This window comes from Lissotriton vulgaris, chromosome 7 (genome assembly GCF_964263255.1).
Source record: "Lissotriton vulgaris chromosome 7, aLisVul1.2, whole genome shotgun sequence".
Lineage (NCBI taxonomy): Eukaryota > Metazoa > Chordata > Amphibia > Caudata > Salamandridae > Lissotriton > Lissotriton vulgaris.
In genome coordinates this window covers 1,705,037,534-1,705,054,505 of record NC_141695.1, presented here as the reverse complement: position 1 = coordinate 1,705,054,505, position 16,972 = coordinate 1,705,037,534, and the positions used below count along the sequence as shown (strand labels likewise).

At 47.4% G+C, this 16,972-nt stretch overlaps 1 protein-coding gene across 4 annotated transcripts in view; it reads left to right on the top strand.

The window, feature by feature from the left end:
• The window catches only part of OSBPL2 (oxysterol binding protein like 2), a 342,788-nt gene that overhangs the window by 145,907 nt on the left and 179,909 nt on the right, over positions 1-16,972 (top strand). For 3 of the 4 annotated variants that reach the window (XM_086932854.1, XM_086932857.1, XM_086932856.1), the window contains exon 3: positions 3,006-3,135. In XM_086932854.1, coding sequence (XP_086788980.1) covers positions 3,006-3,135 — 130 coding nt within the window. Of the gene's footprint in view, positions 1-59; positions 181-3,005; positions 3,136-16,972 lie in introns of those variants that run through there. The other variant, XM_086932858.1, reaches the window with a different exon arrangement.

Genomic DNA, 16,972 nt, shown 5'->3' with positions numbered 1-16,972 from the left:
TGAACCACAGGCTCACCTTCGCGTTGGCAGGAGGCTCTATAATTTTATTCCCACACCTGTGGCAGCCTGTGCCACTTTCTGGGTGTCCTCCCGCCCGCGCTCCTCTCTGCTGCTATCCTGTTATGTGCCGGGTTCTCATTGGAATCTCTTCTAAGTGGTGTTGAGAAGTTTCCTGCGAGTGTGAGTATTGTTTTAATATGGCTCCTCTCCAGTAATACGTAGGGATCCCCTTTGGTCTAACTATTCCTAAGTGCAAACTATTTGGTGTGGAAGCTCGAGGTCAGCACGTAGAGGTAAAACCACTTCGCATAGACTTTTTTGCTTGCTCTACCTTGACCAACCTCCTTGAACTTGGCCACTCAACTTGTAGACGTCGGGGTTGAAGACTAGATCATGTATCCTCCATATTCCCTCAGACACACTGCATGCTTCACCATTTCACTGTTTATCTGGTTCTTTAAAATACACTGTAGTGAATTAATAATCATTCTAGCTGCACAGAGAAAGAGGGTGCATAATGAATTGTCATGAGGCAGAGATACCCTCTGTGAAAGGTGATCGGGTTTCTGCAACCATAATAAGTGTCCCCAGGCACTGTCTGCTGTGGTTCTACATGATGGTTGTTAATCAATTCCTTTTGGTAATTTACACGTCTCGCTTATTGTGGAGCAAGGAGGTATGTGAATCCTTAGCATGCCTCGTGTCACAGGTTTTACAGCTGGCCTGACTTCACTGATTACATTTGTATTCTGTGGTCACTTTTATATAGATGTTTATACCCCTAACGAGACCTCAAAACACTCCGATTTGCCTCAGTACCCGGGTAGTCTTTGAGATTGTTTGGCTGGGAGGGAGTTGGGTGTAGATGGCCTTTGTTGGAAATGTTTGTTGAGGTGCGCAAGCTTCAGAGACATGCTCCAAACATGGTTTAGCAAGTTTTGTAGCGCTTTAGCACGTAGGGTTGTGGAGAAGGTAGACGTAGCTGCACATAAATACTTACTAATTTATTTGCATAGCTCATACCCCGAATTCAGTGTTAATTGTGTTTAAAATAGACCTATTTTAATGCTTTCCGGATCTGGAGATGGGTATCATTTCTCCTTATTGCCATAAATGTATTAGGATAGGTCATAGACCTTTTCATTTCCATGACTGAATACTTTACACACTAATTCATTCTTATTGCTGCGTGTACTATGGTGTGAGTTGACAAGTGTCACATTAAAGCAATATATGCTGCTTGAACAACACGGGTATTGAAAACTGTAAGCATTCTTCAGCTCTATTAACTGTGTTCTGTGATTACCAGTGGAAGGTGACTTCTGGTAACCAATAAACCAGCATTGGCAATAGGTCTGGCTTCACAAGATTGTTGAATGGCTATGTAAGCATTACAAGTAAAGAGCAGATGAATAAATATTTATTTGTGTGGAAGCAAAGAACTGTAGAATAATATTGGTGTGGGTTAAAAGGTCAGCTGAATGCAATGTCGCATGTGTGCCCCTGAACGTTTAGGCTCAGGCAGCTGGATAAATAAACAAAATGATCACAGCTGTGTGGAGGAATGGCACTTTATTTGTGGCAGCACACAACTTCTGCCCGATCAAAACATGTACTCCTGGCTCACAACATGTGGCGGAACCAAACCCCTCTCTAGTAATGCTTACATAATAGTCTGGCGACAGCTGCGCTGTCAAACCAGAACATAAATATGCCAGTTTCTGGTTTTCTGGCAAATCAAGGTCCCCACAGTTGAAACATAGTTTTAATTCAGAAATTAGAGCGCTCATATTATCGGCAGCTTTGTATCTAGGTGAATAGGCGACTGACTCTTCAATACCAAAATAGCAGCTCTAGGTCATCCCGTGCTCTAGAACCCTTATGGCTGTTTAAGGCGCTACTCTAATTTGTGTACTGATGTGGACACTTTTAGATTTTGGGAAGGGTAGTCCATGTGCTTGCAGCGTATTTACTCCATCTGTAAAAACGCTGCCCTAGCACGAAGGTTGCAGCTCTGAGTTTCAGGGACCTTCAGTTTTGAGCAAGAAGTGTGGTTTGGACACCAAGATTGCGTGATTACTCTGTTAAGTAGATGTGGCGTGGCCTTGTTCTGCACCAGCTTCTTTGTGCAACGAATCCTCCCCCCCCTCCCCCCCCCCCCCCAATGCCATCAGGTGATTGGTCGTAAAGACTCATTCACAGTGGGTTTGATTTGTAGGCGCCCGGTGACCAGACTAGTTTTGGTCTACTCCACAGTTGGTGATTCTATCAGCAGTTGCCTCTCCAATGGTAGGGTCTAGCACTTATTTTCCCACCCTGAATCGAAGAATGAATTTAATTGGGTACGTACTGTCATGCACCTCATTAAATGTCTACGGTGAGGTGGTTGCACATTTAGCATTGATATTCTTCCTTTTGGGGCCTCTCGACCCAGACCACTCACCACCTGGTCCCACCCGCTCAAGACCCTTCTTGATCTGGGCCATTCGCAGCCTTCATACTTGCCTGGGCAATGGGGCACATTTCTCAAGTCCGGACTTTTCCACCAGCGGCTTAGTGTGACTTAGCACTTTTGGTACATTCCATTCCTGTTAATTCCTGCTGGCTGTTTTCCCGAGCAAAGGTCTTACGTTTTATGTGCACGGAGAGAAACGGTGCTAAGGAATGCCAAGTTATTTTAGGATGCTGCTGCCAACAGCCTGTAAAAAAAAGATTGTGGTAATTATATAGCCTTAATTGCTGCTTACAGGTAGCAAAGCAGTGTGTTATCGAAATATGATAGAAACAGGTGAAAGCTGGCCAAGGTGAGTCATGCTCGTGGTGCTGGGAAGGTCACTTCTCACTCAACGTGCCATGTCTGGAAGAAGGGTAGAGACAAGTGTCGACGGACGTGAGTAGAGAGTGGCGGAGATGGGATTTGTTTGCAGGAATTCAAGACTCAAGTGATATTATAAGGTACTGAAATGCAAAGGTCAAACCTAATTATTTCTACCTTGGCCCCGCAGGCTTCGATTCAGACAACTCTTCAGGGGACTTTTCAGACCTAAATCACAAAGTGAGTGACATGACCCTTACAGACAACAAGAGCAACATGTCCGAAGATCACGCCCAGGAGAACGGCATCAAGAAGCACAGGTGAGATTTGAATGGTTGCATAATGGCAGCGATTACATACATTCCTGAAGTTAATTCCATTGTACTGATACGGTTACATAATAAGTGCATTCATTAAGCACAAGGTCCTTTGTTAGGCAGTGACATTTTGAACTTTGTGGATCATCTATGTATGTCCTTTAATTGTGTTTAGAACAGCGTTTTCCAACATAGGTCCATTAATGCCAATCCGTGCTAGAATTTTAAGATTGCCAATGATTTTGTAAATGATTTAGAATCGTGCTCATTGCATACATATTTATTGAATGCGAATATGCTAAAAATGGCCATCTAAGATCTATTGGTGTATAATATTCCATCCGAGAGGGATACTTTTTTAGAAGATGAGGATCACACAGCACCATACCTGCCATTCTGATGAGACAATGGGTAAGACGAAAGTGTCTTGGAGGGCCCAACAGAGGTTTGAAGCCTAATGCTGTGCGGGTGGGCAGAGGTTTTTAAGCCTACACTTTAGTCACTACTGGCTGTGAAGGCTGCTAAGACTGTTTTCAGGGATTGACTTCTAACCTTATAGGCTTGGGCCCCTTCATTTATTTCACCTTGATGAAGCCTATGGAAGTGTGTGAAACCTTTTGTATAAAGAGGGATGCCTTTCAAGGAAAATTCTCGAAGTGATATGGGAGAGAGGGACACTGTGCTGCCGAGGAGCAGTCTGGAGGTGGCAACTAAGTTTTGACTGTTTTGAGAAAGAATGGCATTAATGAAGGCTGAGTTAATCTCAAACAGCAAATTATGAATTTTGATTAACGATAATACAGGAGGTAAAGGTTGACCAAATGTATGGGAACAACACTGCTCCCAGTCCCACAGTAACCCGGTAGATACGTGTTGGGCAGAAGCAAAGTAAGGAGCTTAACTATGGGGGGTGTTATACGAAAAGGATTCTCATGATGAGTAAAATAAGTTCATCTGGTACAACGTGGGATCAAGCCTAACTCTGCCACAGACATTGATGCGAGTTTAAGTGGTAGGGCCTCAGTAATTGTGAAACTGTGTTTGTTGTCACATCAGCTGGGTTAATATAGCAAAACATGTCATAAGACTCCATAGACCCTATGGCTCCAAAGTGTGAACCACTTGCGGGTGGGAGTAAAATGCCTTTAACTTACTTCAGCGTAATGCAGAGAGATGCTCTTATGGTACTAAATCACTGAGAAAGGGGAATGGGTCATAGTGTTATGGAACCAATGGCTAGATTTATTCACAGTTCCAGATGAACCTTGTGCTTTGAGCCTTACCAAGTTTGGGGTGGGCGACCACAGAGCTGCACCTGGAAGAACAACCCCCGCCCCACCCCCTCCCGGGGGTGAAGAAATTCATGTGGTATCGCCCCTTGCCTGTAGAAAGGGGACTTGGGACTCATCGGAAACAGATGAGTGTCCTAGCCCGAAATACAGCTGTCCTGGTTCATCAACATAGTATTTGGGGTGCCAGTGCCGTGTCCTTGTGGGACAAGATGGTGGCACCAGGTAACCGGAAGTGGTGGAGGGGTAGTTGAAAGGAGGTTAGACTTGCCATTCATGTGCAGTAAGTCTCTTGGTCCACGGTAGACTTTTATATACATTTTTCTGAAGTGCTAATTGTTTTCACGGATATGTGTGTTTTGCACGTTTACTGGCCAAAGTACTAAGCCATGTTCTTAGGGTGACTGACGAGCCTCCGCGGCCCGGCTGGTAGTGGTTGCATTCACTACAGCGCCTCGTTACTGCACCCGCCATATTTCCAGTGCCACTCTCAGACTGGGCGGCCCAGAATGCCTTGCCCCCGGACTCGTACACTGGGCACGGACTAGCCACGAGACCCGTCCTTTAGACGCGGCACCGACGCCCGGCCCTGCCCGAGTAAACAAGCGACGCCATGTGCGCGAGCCCATGCGCTGACTCATTCCTCTGACGTGGACGTTGTTTGCGGCGCGAGGACGTGCGTGCCTCCAGCTGGTATTTCCTGACTCACAGTGACACGTTGCAGATGAGATTACTGCGCGTGCACGCAGGGAGGAAGCGCTGCTCTGAGGCTTGGCTCGCACTACTGGTTTCAGAAGGCGCTGGCCGGGAGTAGTAAAGTTTCCAACACAACACTGCACGAATGACATTTACTTGTACCCTACTGGCATTTATTAACACACCTAAGAATTAATAGAAGTGTGTATTATGTTTAGGGCTCCCGGTTGTATGGTATTTATTTTTGGGACATTTCCGTTTGTATTTATCCATATTTATTTTTTGTCAGCTTTATCTGTATTTATCCATATTTTTTATGGGTTTTATGAGGATAAAAAGCAGAAACTGGTATATTTCCACATTTATTTAACCAATAAATATGCAGTCATGCTGGATTGCCTCCCAGGTTTCAGTGATATGAGCACCAGCAGAAGATAAATCAATCCACTTATATGAAAATATGCAGATTTCCGTATCAGCCTTGTGCCTATCTACAGCTGTTCAAACCTCTTTACTAAAATGTTTCTTTTTTAACCCATTTACCTCTCAATCCATAGTAATTGGCCTGCCAGTCATGACAAAGTGTATTTAGAATCACTCAAAAAACACCCATTTTCCGTTTTTATCCACATTTAAAAATAAATACTGACGAAAATAAGTGGCTTTCTGTCTGTATTTATCTGTAAAAATCAGTAAAAACAGAAAACGGGGATCCTTAATTATGTTGGATCGTCACAAAGATTGCCTTCTAGACTATTTGCAAGTCTTGACTGCTGATATCCGTACAGAATTAGGCACAATTTGGTTGCATTGTCTTCCATGGCACACAAGCTAAGTATTACATTTACTACCAACACCGACTCCCGTTGCAACCAGGGTATGCCATGACCGGCCATATTCAGTCTTTTTATCTCATTTTATTTCAAGTTGCACTTTGATTCAAGCCTTTTAGGTCTAGAAGGTCGACGCCTGACACTGTAGAACGAAAGGGCGAGGCGTAGACATGTTGCAATTCGCAATAGATGACACTAATGGGTGATGTGCCATCAGTGGGTTGAGATTGCTACTGTTATGGTTATCCTTTTGGGGCAGAGGAGGGCCAATGACAGAAGTACACGTTTCTCATTCGTTGCCCTCTTTCATTACTGTTTTTGGTTTCGGATTTGCTGTTCAGTGATGCCCTCTTCAGGTGTTTGTGTATATTTTGTATAAAGTTGTTTTATATCAAGATCCTTTTGACCTGAGGCTTGGTGTCCTGGCTTTCATTGGGTGTGGATAGTGGCTTTCGGTGGTCCATTTAGAGTTAAGGAAGAGCAATTATGTTTTGAAGCTACATAAAAAAAGCTTGTTATTGGTTTTACCTACCTCGGTATTAGGTTTGCGAACAACGGCAGATACACTTTGCAAATTAAAGAGAAACGGGATGCTCTCTATTTACACTGTTGCTGCTGCATCCAGATATAATGATATTAAGAAGATCACATGATGTGTGCAGACTTAGAAGTGCATTAAACTGAGGTAGAAGCAGCAACATCATAAGGGATCCCAAAATATGTGCACATTTAAATGGTTAAGGGCCATATGTATGAAGGCAATTTTGCGAACGGAAACGCCGAAATTTGCCGAATATTCAGCATTTTCGGTCGCAAAATAGCTCAGTGGTATGTATGTAAGCAAAACAGCCTCGTAAAATAAGAAATCGCAAATTTGCGATTCCCTATTTTGCGATTGCATTTAAGGAATCTTAAATTGCGATTCCTTAAATGCAATGTATGATGCCCAGAAAAAGCGCAATTTGGCCATAAGGAATCACAAATTACCACCTACTTCAAGTTGGTGGTAATGTGCGATTTCTTTGAAAAATGCACCTTTTTTGCAATTTTCAAATTGCCATGTGGCACACATACATGCCCTTAGGGCATGTATGTGTGCCACATGGGCACTCATGCACATTTCTGGGGTGCAACAGGGTGTCCTTTTGACACCCTGGCACCCTTGAAATTGCATTCTCAATTTGCGATTCTCTAATGGAGAATCGCAAATTGAGAATGTCTTCCCATTCATTCCTATGGGTCTCTAGGCTCATAGGAATGAGGGGGGAGGTATTCCTTAATTGCGAATTGCAATTTGCGATTCGCAATTAAGGAATATGTAGGATTCGCAAAATTATTTGCAAATCCTACATACATAGCATTTTGCGATTCACAAAATGTAACGTTCATACATATGGCCCTAAATCTCTAATCCTGACACAAAATGCTAAGCCAAAGATTTTGACTATCAATGAGTATCTCTTTGAGATTTCTTTTGGTGGGGATAAGGATTGGAGTAGAGGTTTAATTCAGCCTCTTACATTAAGTTTGAGAGTATAAACTGAGCCAGAATATGATCATTATCCGGATATGGTTCGGTATGTCAGTGATGGACACCTCGCTTGGTTCCATGTGCACGAGTAAGATAGGAAATGGAATCCATAGTTTGGAAGTCCATTAGGAGGCTACCAAAGACTTCTTTAACTTCTCTGTTTCCAAATTCTATAGAGGATGGACAAACAAACCCAAGAGCAAGTGGGAGTTCTTTTCTTTCAGCAGCATCGAGTCATATTTGTTGGCATTTTTGGACCCTAATAGAAATATCTCATTCTCTTTCATTAAACCTGGATCACCTACACAAAGGTGAGGTTAGACAAGCCACTTGTGGTAGCCCAACCTAAGGCCTGAAAAGTCACAGGTGGCTGCCTCGCTGTGTACTCTTGTGCTTATTCCTTCAAAGTAAGGCTGAACCGTTTCTTCTTTGGGATATAGGTGGCTTAGAGGTAACTACTTTGGTCTCCTCTTATAATTTCGTTTTGGGTAGGGTACATGTTTTCAGCTATGCTGTTCTGTAACCCTACTATGTTTTCCTGGGTGAAGATTGCGTTTGGCCCATAAGCATCCACTGGCGCCAAAAACTGGGAATGGCAACAGCAAAGTGGGGTGTAGGGTAATGAAAATGACCTAGTTGTGTCCAATACGTAACAAATATAGATATTAACCATGCCGCTAGTAAATTCATAATTTTTCATCACAATCCTTGCATTCTGAATTGTAGATTAGCAGATGTCCCTTTTTAGGTCTCGCATACGCACCGCTCATGCGCTTTATAGGAGGACCTTTAGCCGTCGCTCTGCTCTTTTTGGAACACATACTCGTGCTTGTGGCGTCATCCACCTTGCGGCAGCGAGCAGGGATGAGCATGAGTATGTGCTTCCAAAAAGAGCAGACTGCATGCACGCAGCACTCCCGGGCTCTCTCGCCCTCGCCTCTCGCTTTCTCTCTCTTTCTCTCCAGCTCTCTTTCTCTCTCTCTCTCCCCCCTCTCTCGCTCTCTTTTCTCCCCCTCTCTCTTTCTCACTCTTTCCCTTTCACTCTCTCCCTCCTTCCCGCCCGCCATGTGTTCCATAATGTCGACCTCCTCTTCCCCCATCCTGGATGCACATTGCTTTTCATTTACCTCATTCCAACACATTTTCTGCTGCTCCTTGCACGCAGCACAACCCTCTATCTTGCACTGACACAAGGGAGTAGGTTACATGAACATATTGCCTCAGACAACGACAGGTTCTAAGATCTTTGGGTGCAGATGCCTCAATCCAGTTTTACATGGATAAAACCTAGGACCTAACATTCTTCAGATCAATTATTTATCTTATTCGGCCATCCAGGAAGAGGCCACTATTTGTCCAAACAAGGCATTGCACATTAATGGTCTGCCTGAATCTCCTACTTACCGATAACTCCAATTCTGCAGCGTGTGTATCTTTCATATATTCACAGGAGACCCTCCCTTCGCAACTGTAATGTAATGTAATGTAAGGGACATTTCTACCGCGCGACTTCCACTCCAAGGAGTATCTTGGCGCTCACACAACTCAGATGGAGGAGTTGGAAAGGGAAAAGGATGTCCTAATTTCTGCACACACATTACACTATGACACATGTCAGTGTCTCACTTCTATCATATATACTCTTCACACCTGTGCTATGAAATCAGAGCCATATTGAACCCTAGGGCAGTAGGAGAACTCATCATTTCCTCATCATTGGCTGAAATCACGGTTGTAACAAATGAAGTGGATGTGCTTCCAATCACAACACTATTGTTGAGGTGTATGATTATTGTATCACTCTTTACTGCTATTTAAAGTTGTCAGGGGCTTCCAGCCTGCCACCAGTGAAGGATTCAAGCAAGTGAGTATATTAAAGATACCAATGCTGGAGAAGTGTAGCTATAATGAGTAGCAAATGTCTTGCTCCACCCTCTTGCAGATGGTATTTTCATGTGCAATACATGGACTTAACACTTTTTTTTTTGTTAAAGATATTTTTATTAAGAGAATAAAAAGATAGAAACAACAGAAGAGAAAGGGGGATGAAAGCACATGAATTGCAAATCCAAGAAGTACCCACGCCGGGGCCAATGCAAAAGGCCGAGCAGCAGTAACAGTTATGAAGGGCTGAGCAGTGTCATCACTCAGGGCGGACATAAGAGTTCAAAAATAAAAAGTTCAAAAATCTGCCCGGGAGAATGTCAAGCCCCCTGCGAAATCCGGAGGGGAAAGCCCGCCTTGGTATCGGGCAAGTCTATCCAAGTCAGCGGCTCAGTCGACCAAGTCCATGTACGCCTCCATGCAGTTCGGCCACAAGAAAAACAACGCGACAAGGAAGATCATAAAAATCAAATCGTCCACATCCCCCTTCGGAAAGAAAAACAAACCAACCCCCCCCCCCCAGAGGCTCCAACCTCCCCAGTGCACCCATCCCCCCCAGATGGTGGCAGCCAGACAACAACCATTCACACAAGTACAGTTCACACCTGAAACAGATGTAAGGCACGTATAGTGGGCGGGCAAACCGCTGACGGCAACCCCCGAGAGAGAAAGCGGACCAATGGGCCCCATCTGAAAGTAAAGTTCTTAAAGTTATTCCTGAAAATGTCCGCCATACGCTCCACACTCAGCAGCCTCCATAACCTAGCAAACCAAAGGGAAAGAGCTGGGGCCTCCCTCTTTTTCCATGCAGCAGCCAGTCAGTTTGGCCGCTCCCAGAAAGAGCCAAAGGATGTGCTTATCAGCCTTGGTTTGGTGCTCCAGAAGCGGATCCCGAAGGCCCAGGAGCACTAAGCCAATGGAATCTGGAATCGGGTAGCCCAGGATCTCCCTAATATGAGACAGAATCTCCTCCCAATAAGGGCGTATGATGGGGCAATCCCACCAGATATGGCGAAAGTCCCCCAGGAGACCACAGCCCCGCCAACATCTGTCAGAAGCTGAGGGAAAAATCTTTTTCAACCGGGTCGGATACAGATACCAATCTAGCATGGTCTTCATATGTGCCTCTCTCAGATCGATCGAATGATTGAATGTGTGTAGATCTCGCCAAAGATGGGACCACTCTTCATCGGAGATGTCTCGCCCCAGGTGCTCCTCCCACAAACCCATGTATCTAGGGCGAGGTGAGATAGCCGTGGTTAATAGTAAATCATAGATGAAGGAAATCACCCCCTTCATAGATGATGTGCGAGTAATGTAAGATTCGAAATCCGTGGGAGGCCTCGTCGCAGCGTCCCGCACCTCAGGAGACAATGCCCAATGTAGCAGCTGGGCGTGCCGGTAGCGCTCAGTAGGTGGCACACCATAGTCACGCATGCAATTTTGGAAGGTGAGCGGCTCATAGCCATGAAACAAATGTGTAAGTGCGTGGCAGCCCCCGCCTTCCACCCATCAAAGGGCCCCTCAACGGGCCCCTCAACAAGAGCCGGCGGGAACGCTGGATTAAAGTGAATAGGTGTGAAGGGGGAAGGAAAGGAGGTCCATCGTTCATCATTAGAGACCGAGTCCCAGACCTTCAGAGGGGTGCTCGTAGGGGTGCTAATGTATGCGTTGCGAGGCCGATCCCCCTTCGCCTTCCAAACCAGGTCCCAAATAGAGCGCCCCGCCACACTCCTATCCATATGCAGCCAATGCTTCTCTGACTCCATTTGGGTCCATTCAGCCAACACCCGGAGTTGTGCCGCCCTGTAGTAAAGAAGCATGTCTGGAAGGCCAGCCCCGCCCTTCCTCAAGGGCCGGCGAAGCGTAAGAAAGGAGAGTCTAGCACGGCCCCCCTGCCAGATGTAACGCAGAACCATAGTCTTCAGACGCCGAAAACCCCCCCCCCCCGTCCAAGGGAATGGGGAGGGCTTGGAACAGATCTAGAAGCTTGGGGAGCAGCGTCATCTTGACAGCATGCACGCGTCCAAGCCAAGAGATAAACATAGGCTTCCAGCGATTCAGCTCAGCCTGTATCAGAGTCAGCAGAGGAGGGAAGTTAGCTGCATACAGGGTGGCGATGGAGGAGGTCAGCTTGACCCCGAGATATTGAATGGAGGAGCCAGACCAGGCCAGGGGCGTGAGCGGTCGAATGCGCTCTACCTCAGAGGGCGAAAGCGTGAGATTGAGTATGTATGATTTGCCGGGGTTCACCCGAAACCCCGCCACTGCTTCGAACTGGGACAGCACGTCCTGCACCCGCGGAAGGGAAGTCCCGGGGTCAGCTAGCGACAAAAGGACATCATCCGCAAACAAAGATATTTTATGCTGTTCTCCCGAAAAGGGGAGGCCCACAATATCCGGGTCCTCTCGAACCCTAATGGCAAGAGGCTCTATGCTAAGGGCAAAAAGTAAGGGAGATGGGGGGCAGCCCTGCCTTGTGCCTCGGGAATGAGCAAAAAATGGTGAAACATGATCATTCACCATGACTCTCGAACGCGGGCCATGATAGTTGGCCCGAAGCATATCTATAAATTTGGGAGAAAAGCCAAAAGCATGAAGAGTACTAAAGAGAAAGTTCCAGTCCACCCGATCAAACGCCTTTTCAGCGTCAAGGCCTAGCAGAACAGCTGGAATCCTAAAGCGTTCAGCTTTCTCAATCAGATGAATCAGCCGTCTGGTGTTATCATGGGTCTGACGACCCTTTATAAAGCCCGATTGATCCGGATGGATGAGAGCAGGCATAAGGTCCTTGAGCCGGGTGGCTAAGATAGAAGAATACAATTTGGCATCAACATTCAGGAGGGCTATGGGCCGGTAGGATTCACACTTGGAGGGGTCTTTTCCCGCCTTGGGAATAATCGAAATCATAGCCTCCGCCATAGTGCCCGAAGTGTGGCCCGCCTCCCTCATGTTGTTGAAAAGGAGCACCAAGTGGTCTCCCAACTCGGATGCGAACGTCTGATAAAAGGAGGCCGTATAGCCGTCCGGGCCTTTTTGCGGTTTGAGGGACCGAATGGCTGAAAGCACCTCCTCCCTAGTAAACGGGGCCTCCAAGAGCTCATTCCATTCCTTGGAGACCTGTGGTAGTGACGGGGCCTCCAAGTATGCTTGTTGAGCGGCCGGCGCCAGGCGGTCCGCCGAGTATAGTGTAGCATAGAAGTCACCGAAGAGCTCTGCCTTAACCGCATCCCTGTGTTCCACTACCCCGGAGGGGGTCTGAATGCCACCCACATATTCTCTCTTACGTTTATCACGGAGCTGCCGTGCTAAGTGCTTCCCCACTTTGTTGCCCTGAGCGTAGGAGAGGCGCCGTAGGCGCAGGAGGGTATATTCAGCTCGATTATTATAGTGCGCCCTGAGCTTCCCTCGCACCTCAGCAAGAGGGCGAAGTGTCTTTCTTGAAGGATTCTGCTTATGCGCAGTTTCCAACGTAGTCCGTTCCGCCTCCAGCGCCTCCCTCTCCTCACGACGAAGCCTGTTCAGGGCGGAGTTCAATGCAATGCACGTGCCCCGTGTCGTCGCCTTGAAGGCGTCCCATTGGGTAAAGATCGAGGTGTCACCAATCTTATTCAGCTCAAAGAACTCACCAATGGCCGCTCTAAGTTTCTTGCAGGATTCCTCATCTCGCGTAAGGGATGCCGGGAAATACCATTTGCGATGAGGGGACGACTCTGGGGCCCAGATCAAGCACGTCGCCAAAAGACTATGATCCGAAACTGAAAGTGGAAAAATGTTGCTATCGCGCAGGTCGCCCTGTAACGATTGATGCACAAAAATATGGTCGAGACGGAAATATGTGTGGTGAACATGTGAATAGAACGTGTAGTCCCTAGTGCGAGGGTGGAGGGAGCGCCAGCTATCAATAAGGCCCAGACTTAACAAGTTATCGCGCAGCTCCGGGGAAAAGAGACCCGTCTCCGTCCTCTGTTGATGTGAACAGTCAAGACTTTTATCCCAAACCAAATTGAAATCTCCCATCACAATCAACGCTCCCTCCCCAAAGTCCCCAATCACACTCAGAAGAGTCTCAAGGAACCCATGTTGCCCTGTATTTGGAGCATAAACCACCACCCAGGTGCAAAGCTTACCCATGAGCATTCCCTTCACCATCAACCACCTCCCCTCCTTGTCCCCCCGCACCCCCACAAGCTGAAATTGAAGGGCAGATCGGAACAAAAGCGCATCCCCACAGTGCTTAGTAGTGGCTGAGGATTTATAAATCAGGGGATACTGCCTATGCTTAAGCCTGGATTCATCTTTGCGGGCCAAATGAGTCTCCTGCAGGCCCACCACATCCAGCTGATGATCTAAAATATACTTCCAAACTTTCTGGCGTTTTTGAGGAGAATTAAGGCCTTTAACGTTCCAGGAGCCTATCGTAACAGGCAACATCGAGACCAATTCCCCCCCCCCCCCCCCCCCCCCCCAGCGCTCCAATCAATGCAGCCCAACTCGAAATACAAACCATACACACCACTGCCATACCAGGTCCCCATCCACCACCACCGGGATCCATCCCCAACAAGCCTACCGAAACCCACAGGAGCCTCCGAAACAAACCATAAAAAAGGGAAAGCAAAAAGTAGAAAAAGAACAATGAAAGCCGGACATGACCGTAAGGGTCGGGGGTGGAAGACCCAGGTAATGCCCCCCCCGAATCCAGGGTCGGGGTAACCCTCCACCGGAGAACTGTCCCACAGAGTACCTGAGGTGGTAGAGCCCCCCGGCTCCCACGGGCCGCTGTTGAGGGGGCCTAAGCCGCCGAGGAGCTGTCCACTCGGCTTGATTCAGTCACCTGGGCCACCGAGGCCAAAGCATCTCTCCTTTCACTCTGGCTCGCCGACGGGGATGGCCCCTCTGCTGCGCCATGTCGACCCACTCTCTGCCAAGCTGGGGATCGGGAACGGCGTTGTCTTCTTGGTGAGACGCTGGCGTCTGCCGACGCAGATGTTTCCTCCATTTCGAGCAGGTCCCTGGCGGCTGCTACTGTTCGCACTTGCACCAGTCTATTTTGCCACCGGAAGATAAGCCGAAAGGGGTGACCCCAGGAGTAGGACACCCCATGCTCCCTCAGGAAGGCCGTGACTGGGCGGAAGTCCCGTCGCTTTTGCAGGGTGGAGGCCGCCAGGTCTTGGAAAAGTTGAGGGCTGTGCCAACGAAAAAGCAAATTGTTAGTGTCTCTCGCCTTCCGCAGGATCGTCTCCTTCAGCTGAAAGTCATGGACACAAACCAAGATGTCGGGAGGCGGCGAGCGCGCGCCACGCGGCAGGCCTACCCGATGTACTCTGTCCATCTTGACTTCATTGCGATCGTCCTCTGCCAGAATGTGCAAAAAGAGAGCCTCCACATATTCCCGGAGGTTACCACTGTCTCCATCCCTCGGCACCGCTCTTATTCGGATGTTATTGTGACGGGACCTGTTTTCCAAGTCCTCACAGTGGGTCTGGAGGTCCAGATTCTGCTCGCGAAGCTGGAGCAAGTCTTGCTGTAGCTGATGGACATCCCCACTGAGGCCCAAGTCGTGGTTCTCCAGGGTCGCTACACGCTCGCCGATGCCGTCTACATCACGGCGGACCTCACGGAGGTCGGAGGCTAGTTGTGCTTTTAGCTCCGTGATATCCTCCTTGATGGAGGAAAAAAGCTCAATCAGGAAGGCCTTCGTGACCGGGCCATCAGCGTCGTCTTTGGTCGGTGACTTGCTAGGACCGGGGGGCGATCCAGATGCCCCCTTACCGGGACCATCCTTCCCCGATTTATTCAGGCGATTCCTCGTCGACATGATGCGACGCCTCAGCGCAGATGGTGAGAGGCAAGATGGCACCACCTCTCCGCCCGATCGTCGTCTGCGCTGTCCAGCTAAGCTCCAGACAGGCCGGCGCCTCCTCGTCACCTCTGCTCGGCGACAACTGCCAGCTAGGACACCGGAATCACAGGCAGGCTTGTCACAATTCCAGTGTGGGGGACTCGCACAGAAGCGCTTCACTCGAACACTTGCCAGAGTCCCGAGTCCCCTCTTGTGAAGAGTCGATGCCGCCCAGACAAAGCCCCGTAGGCCGCTCCGGTGCAAGTGCGTCACCAAAGTAACACCCCGGCTAAGTCCGCCGTTCCGTGTCGTAGCTCGACGACAGAAAGGACAAACCAATGCAGGACGCCTCAGCGAACCCAGGAGAGTCAAAAGCCGGGGCTGAAATCGCCCCAATACCGCTAAACAAAGCTATGAAGGGCTCGGGGTGCCGGAGGAGCTTGCAGGCACGTCTTACTCCGTCGCCATCTTGGCCATGCCCCCCGGACTTAACACTTTTAATAGAAAAGGTGGTGGCTTCACAGTGAGGTTTCTTTTCAACACATAGTAGACAAAATGGCACCAGTATTAATGCACTCTGTATGGGTACCCCTTTGTAAAGCACCCCTCAGTTTAACATTGCTGCTGAATTGAAATGTTTTAAAGTAGCTCTGCCTCAGTGCACTGTGGTGTAAGCAGGTCTATTTGTAGTGGGTGCTCAAGTTGATGCTCCTGCCCTGAAATTCTCTTATCTACTTACACATGCTTATATTTCCTCAGATGGGATTTGTTCGGCAGATTTCAAACATAGCGAGCTGGAATGTCTTATTACAAGTTATTCTTGGCTAAAAGCTGAGCATCAACAATTTGTGGCAAATCGCACACCCAACTTGAGAAAAAAGGCCATCTGTAAAAAAATATAAAATGTACTCGTTATAAGGCAAAAACAAACCCTTAGTAAAGTTTGTGGATAAAACAGCTTCCTACTTGAGATATATACTTAAACCTTTGATTTGGAACACCAAGACTTCGAATTGCTATTGACCCTCTCAGAAATGAACTGGTTTTCAGTCTCACCTACATGCAGCTTTAGAGTTCTGTTGTCGAAAGACCTATTGTGTAGTGTACAGTACCGATACTTAAAGTGGGCTTTGTGTCAGCCCACTGCTTAGCATTATTTTGCTTTATCATCAGCCTTGTTTCCTTGCTTCTTATTCTACAGTTTGGCTTCTTCTTTGTCCTTCTCCTGGAGTATAGCTGTGCCTCTCGCGAGAGTGCTTGAGTGGTTTCTTCGCTTTCTCTCTAGTGCTTTTTTTGTTTTACATTTTTGCCCCCTTTTCAGCTGCGCATGTTGCTTCCACCCACTTCTTCCGCTGGTCTCTCCCTCCATCCCTTCTTTTAACTTTTTTTTTTTTGTAGCACTCCATCAGAGTACATCACTTATTGCTCACCCCACCCGCTCATCCTCCTTCACATCCATGCCCCCTACCATCTCAATTTGTCTGTAACTCCCCCAACTTGTCCCTACTCGGTTTTTAATTCCCTTTTTTTTACCCCTATGGACCCGGCACACTGCCACCCCTTTTCTCCATGTGGTGACAGTTTTTTAGTTATTTGATTTACTACTCCAAAATAGCTACCCTGAAACTGTAAAGTATACATAACAAGCATTGGAAATGCAATAGGTCTCGCATTAGGAAAGTTTGAGCAATTGGTATTGTAAATGACACTTTTTTTTATTTATGTGTTGGTTTTGAAACTAGCAAAAGTAATAGCTTTGTCA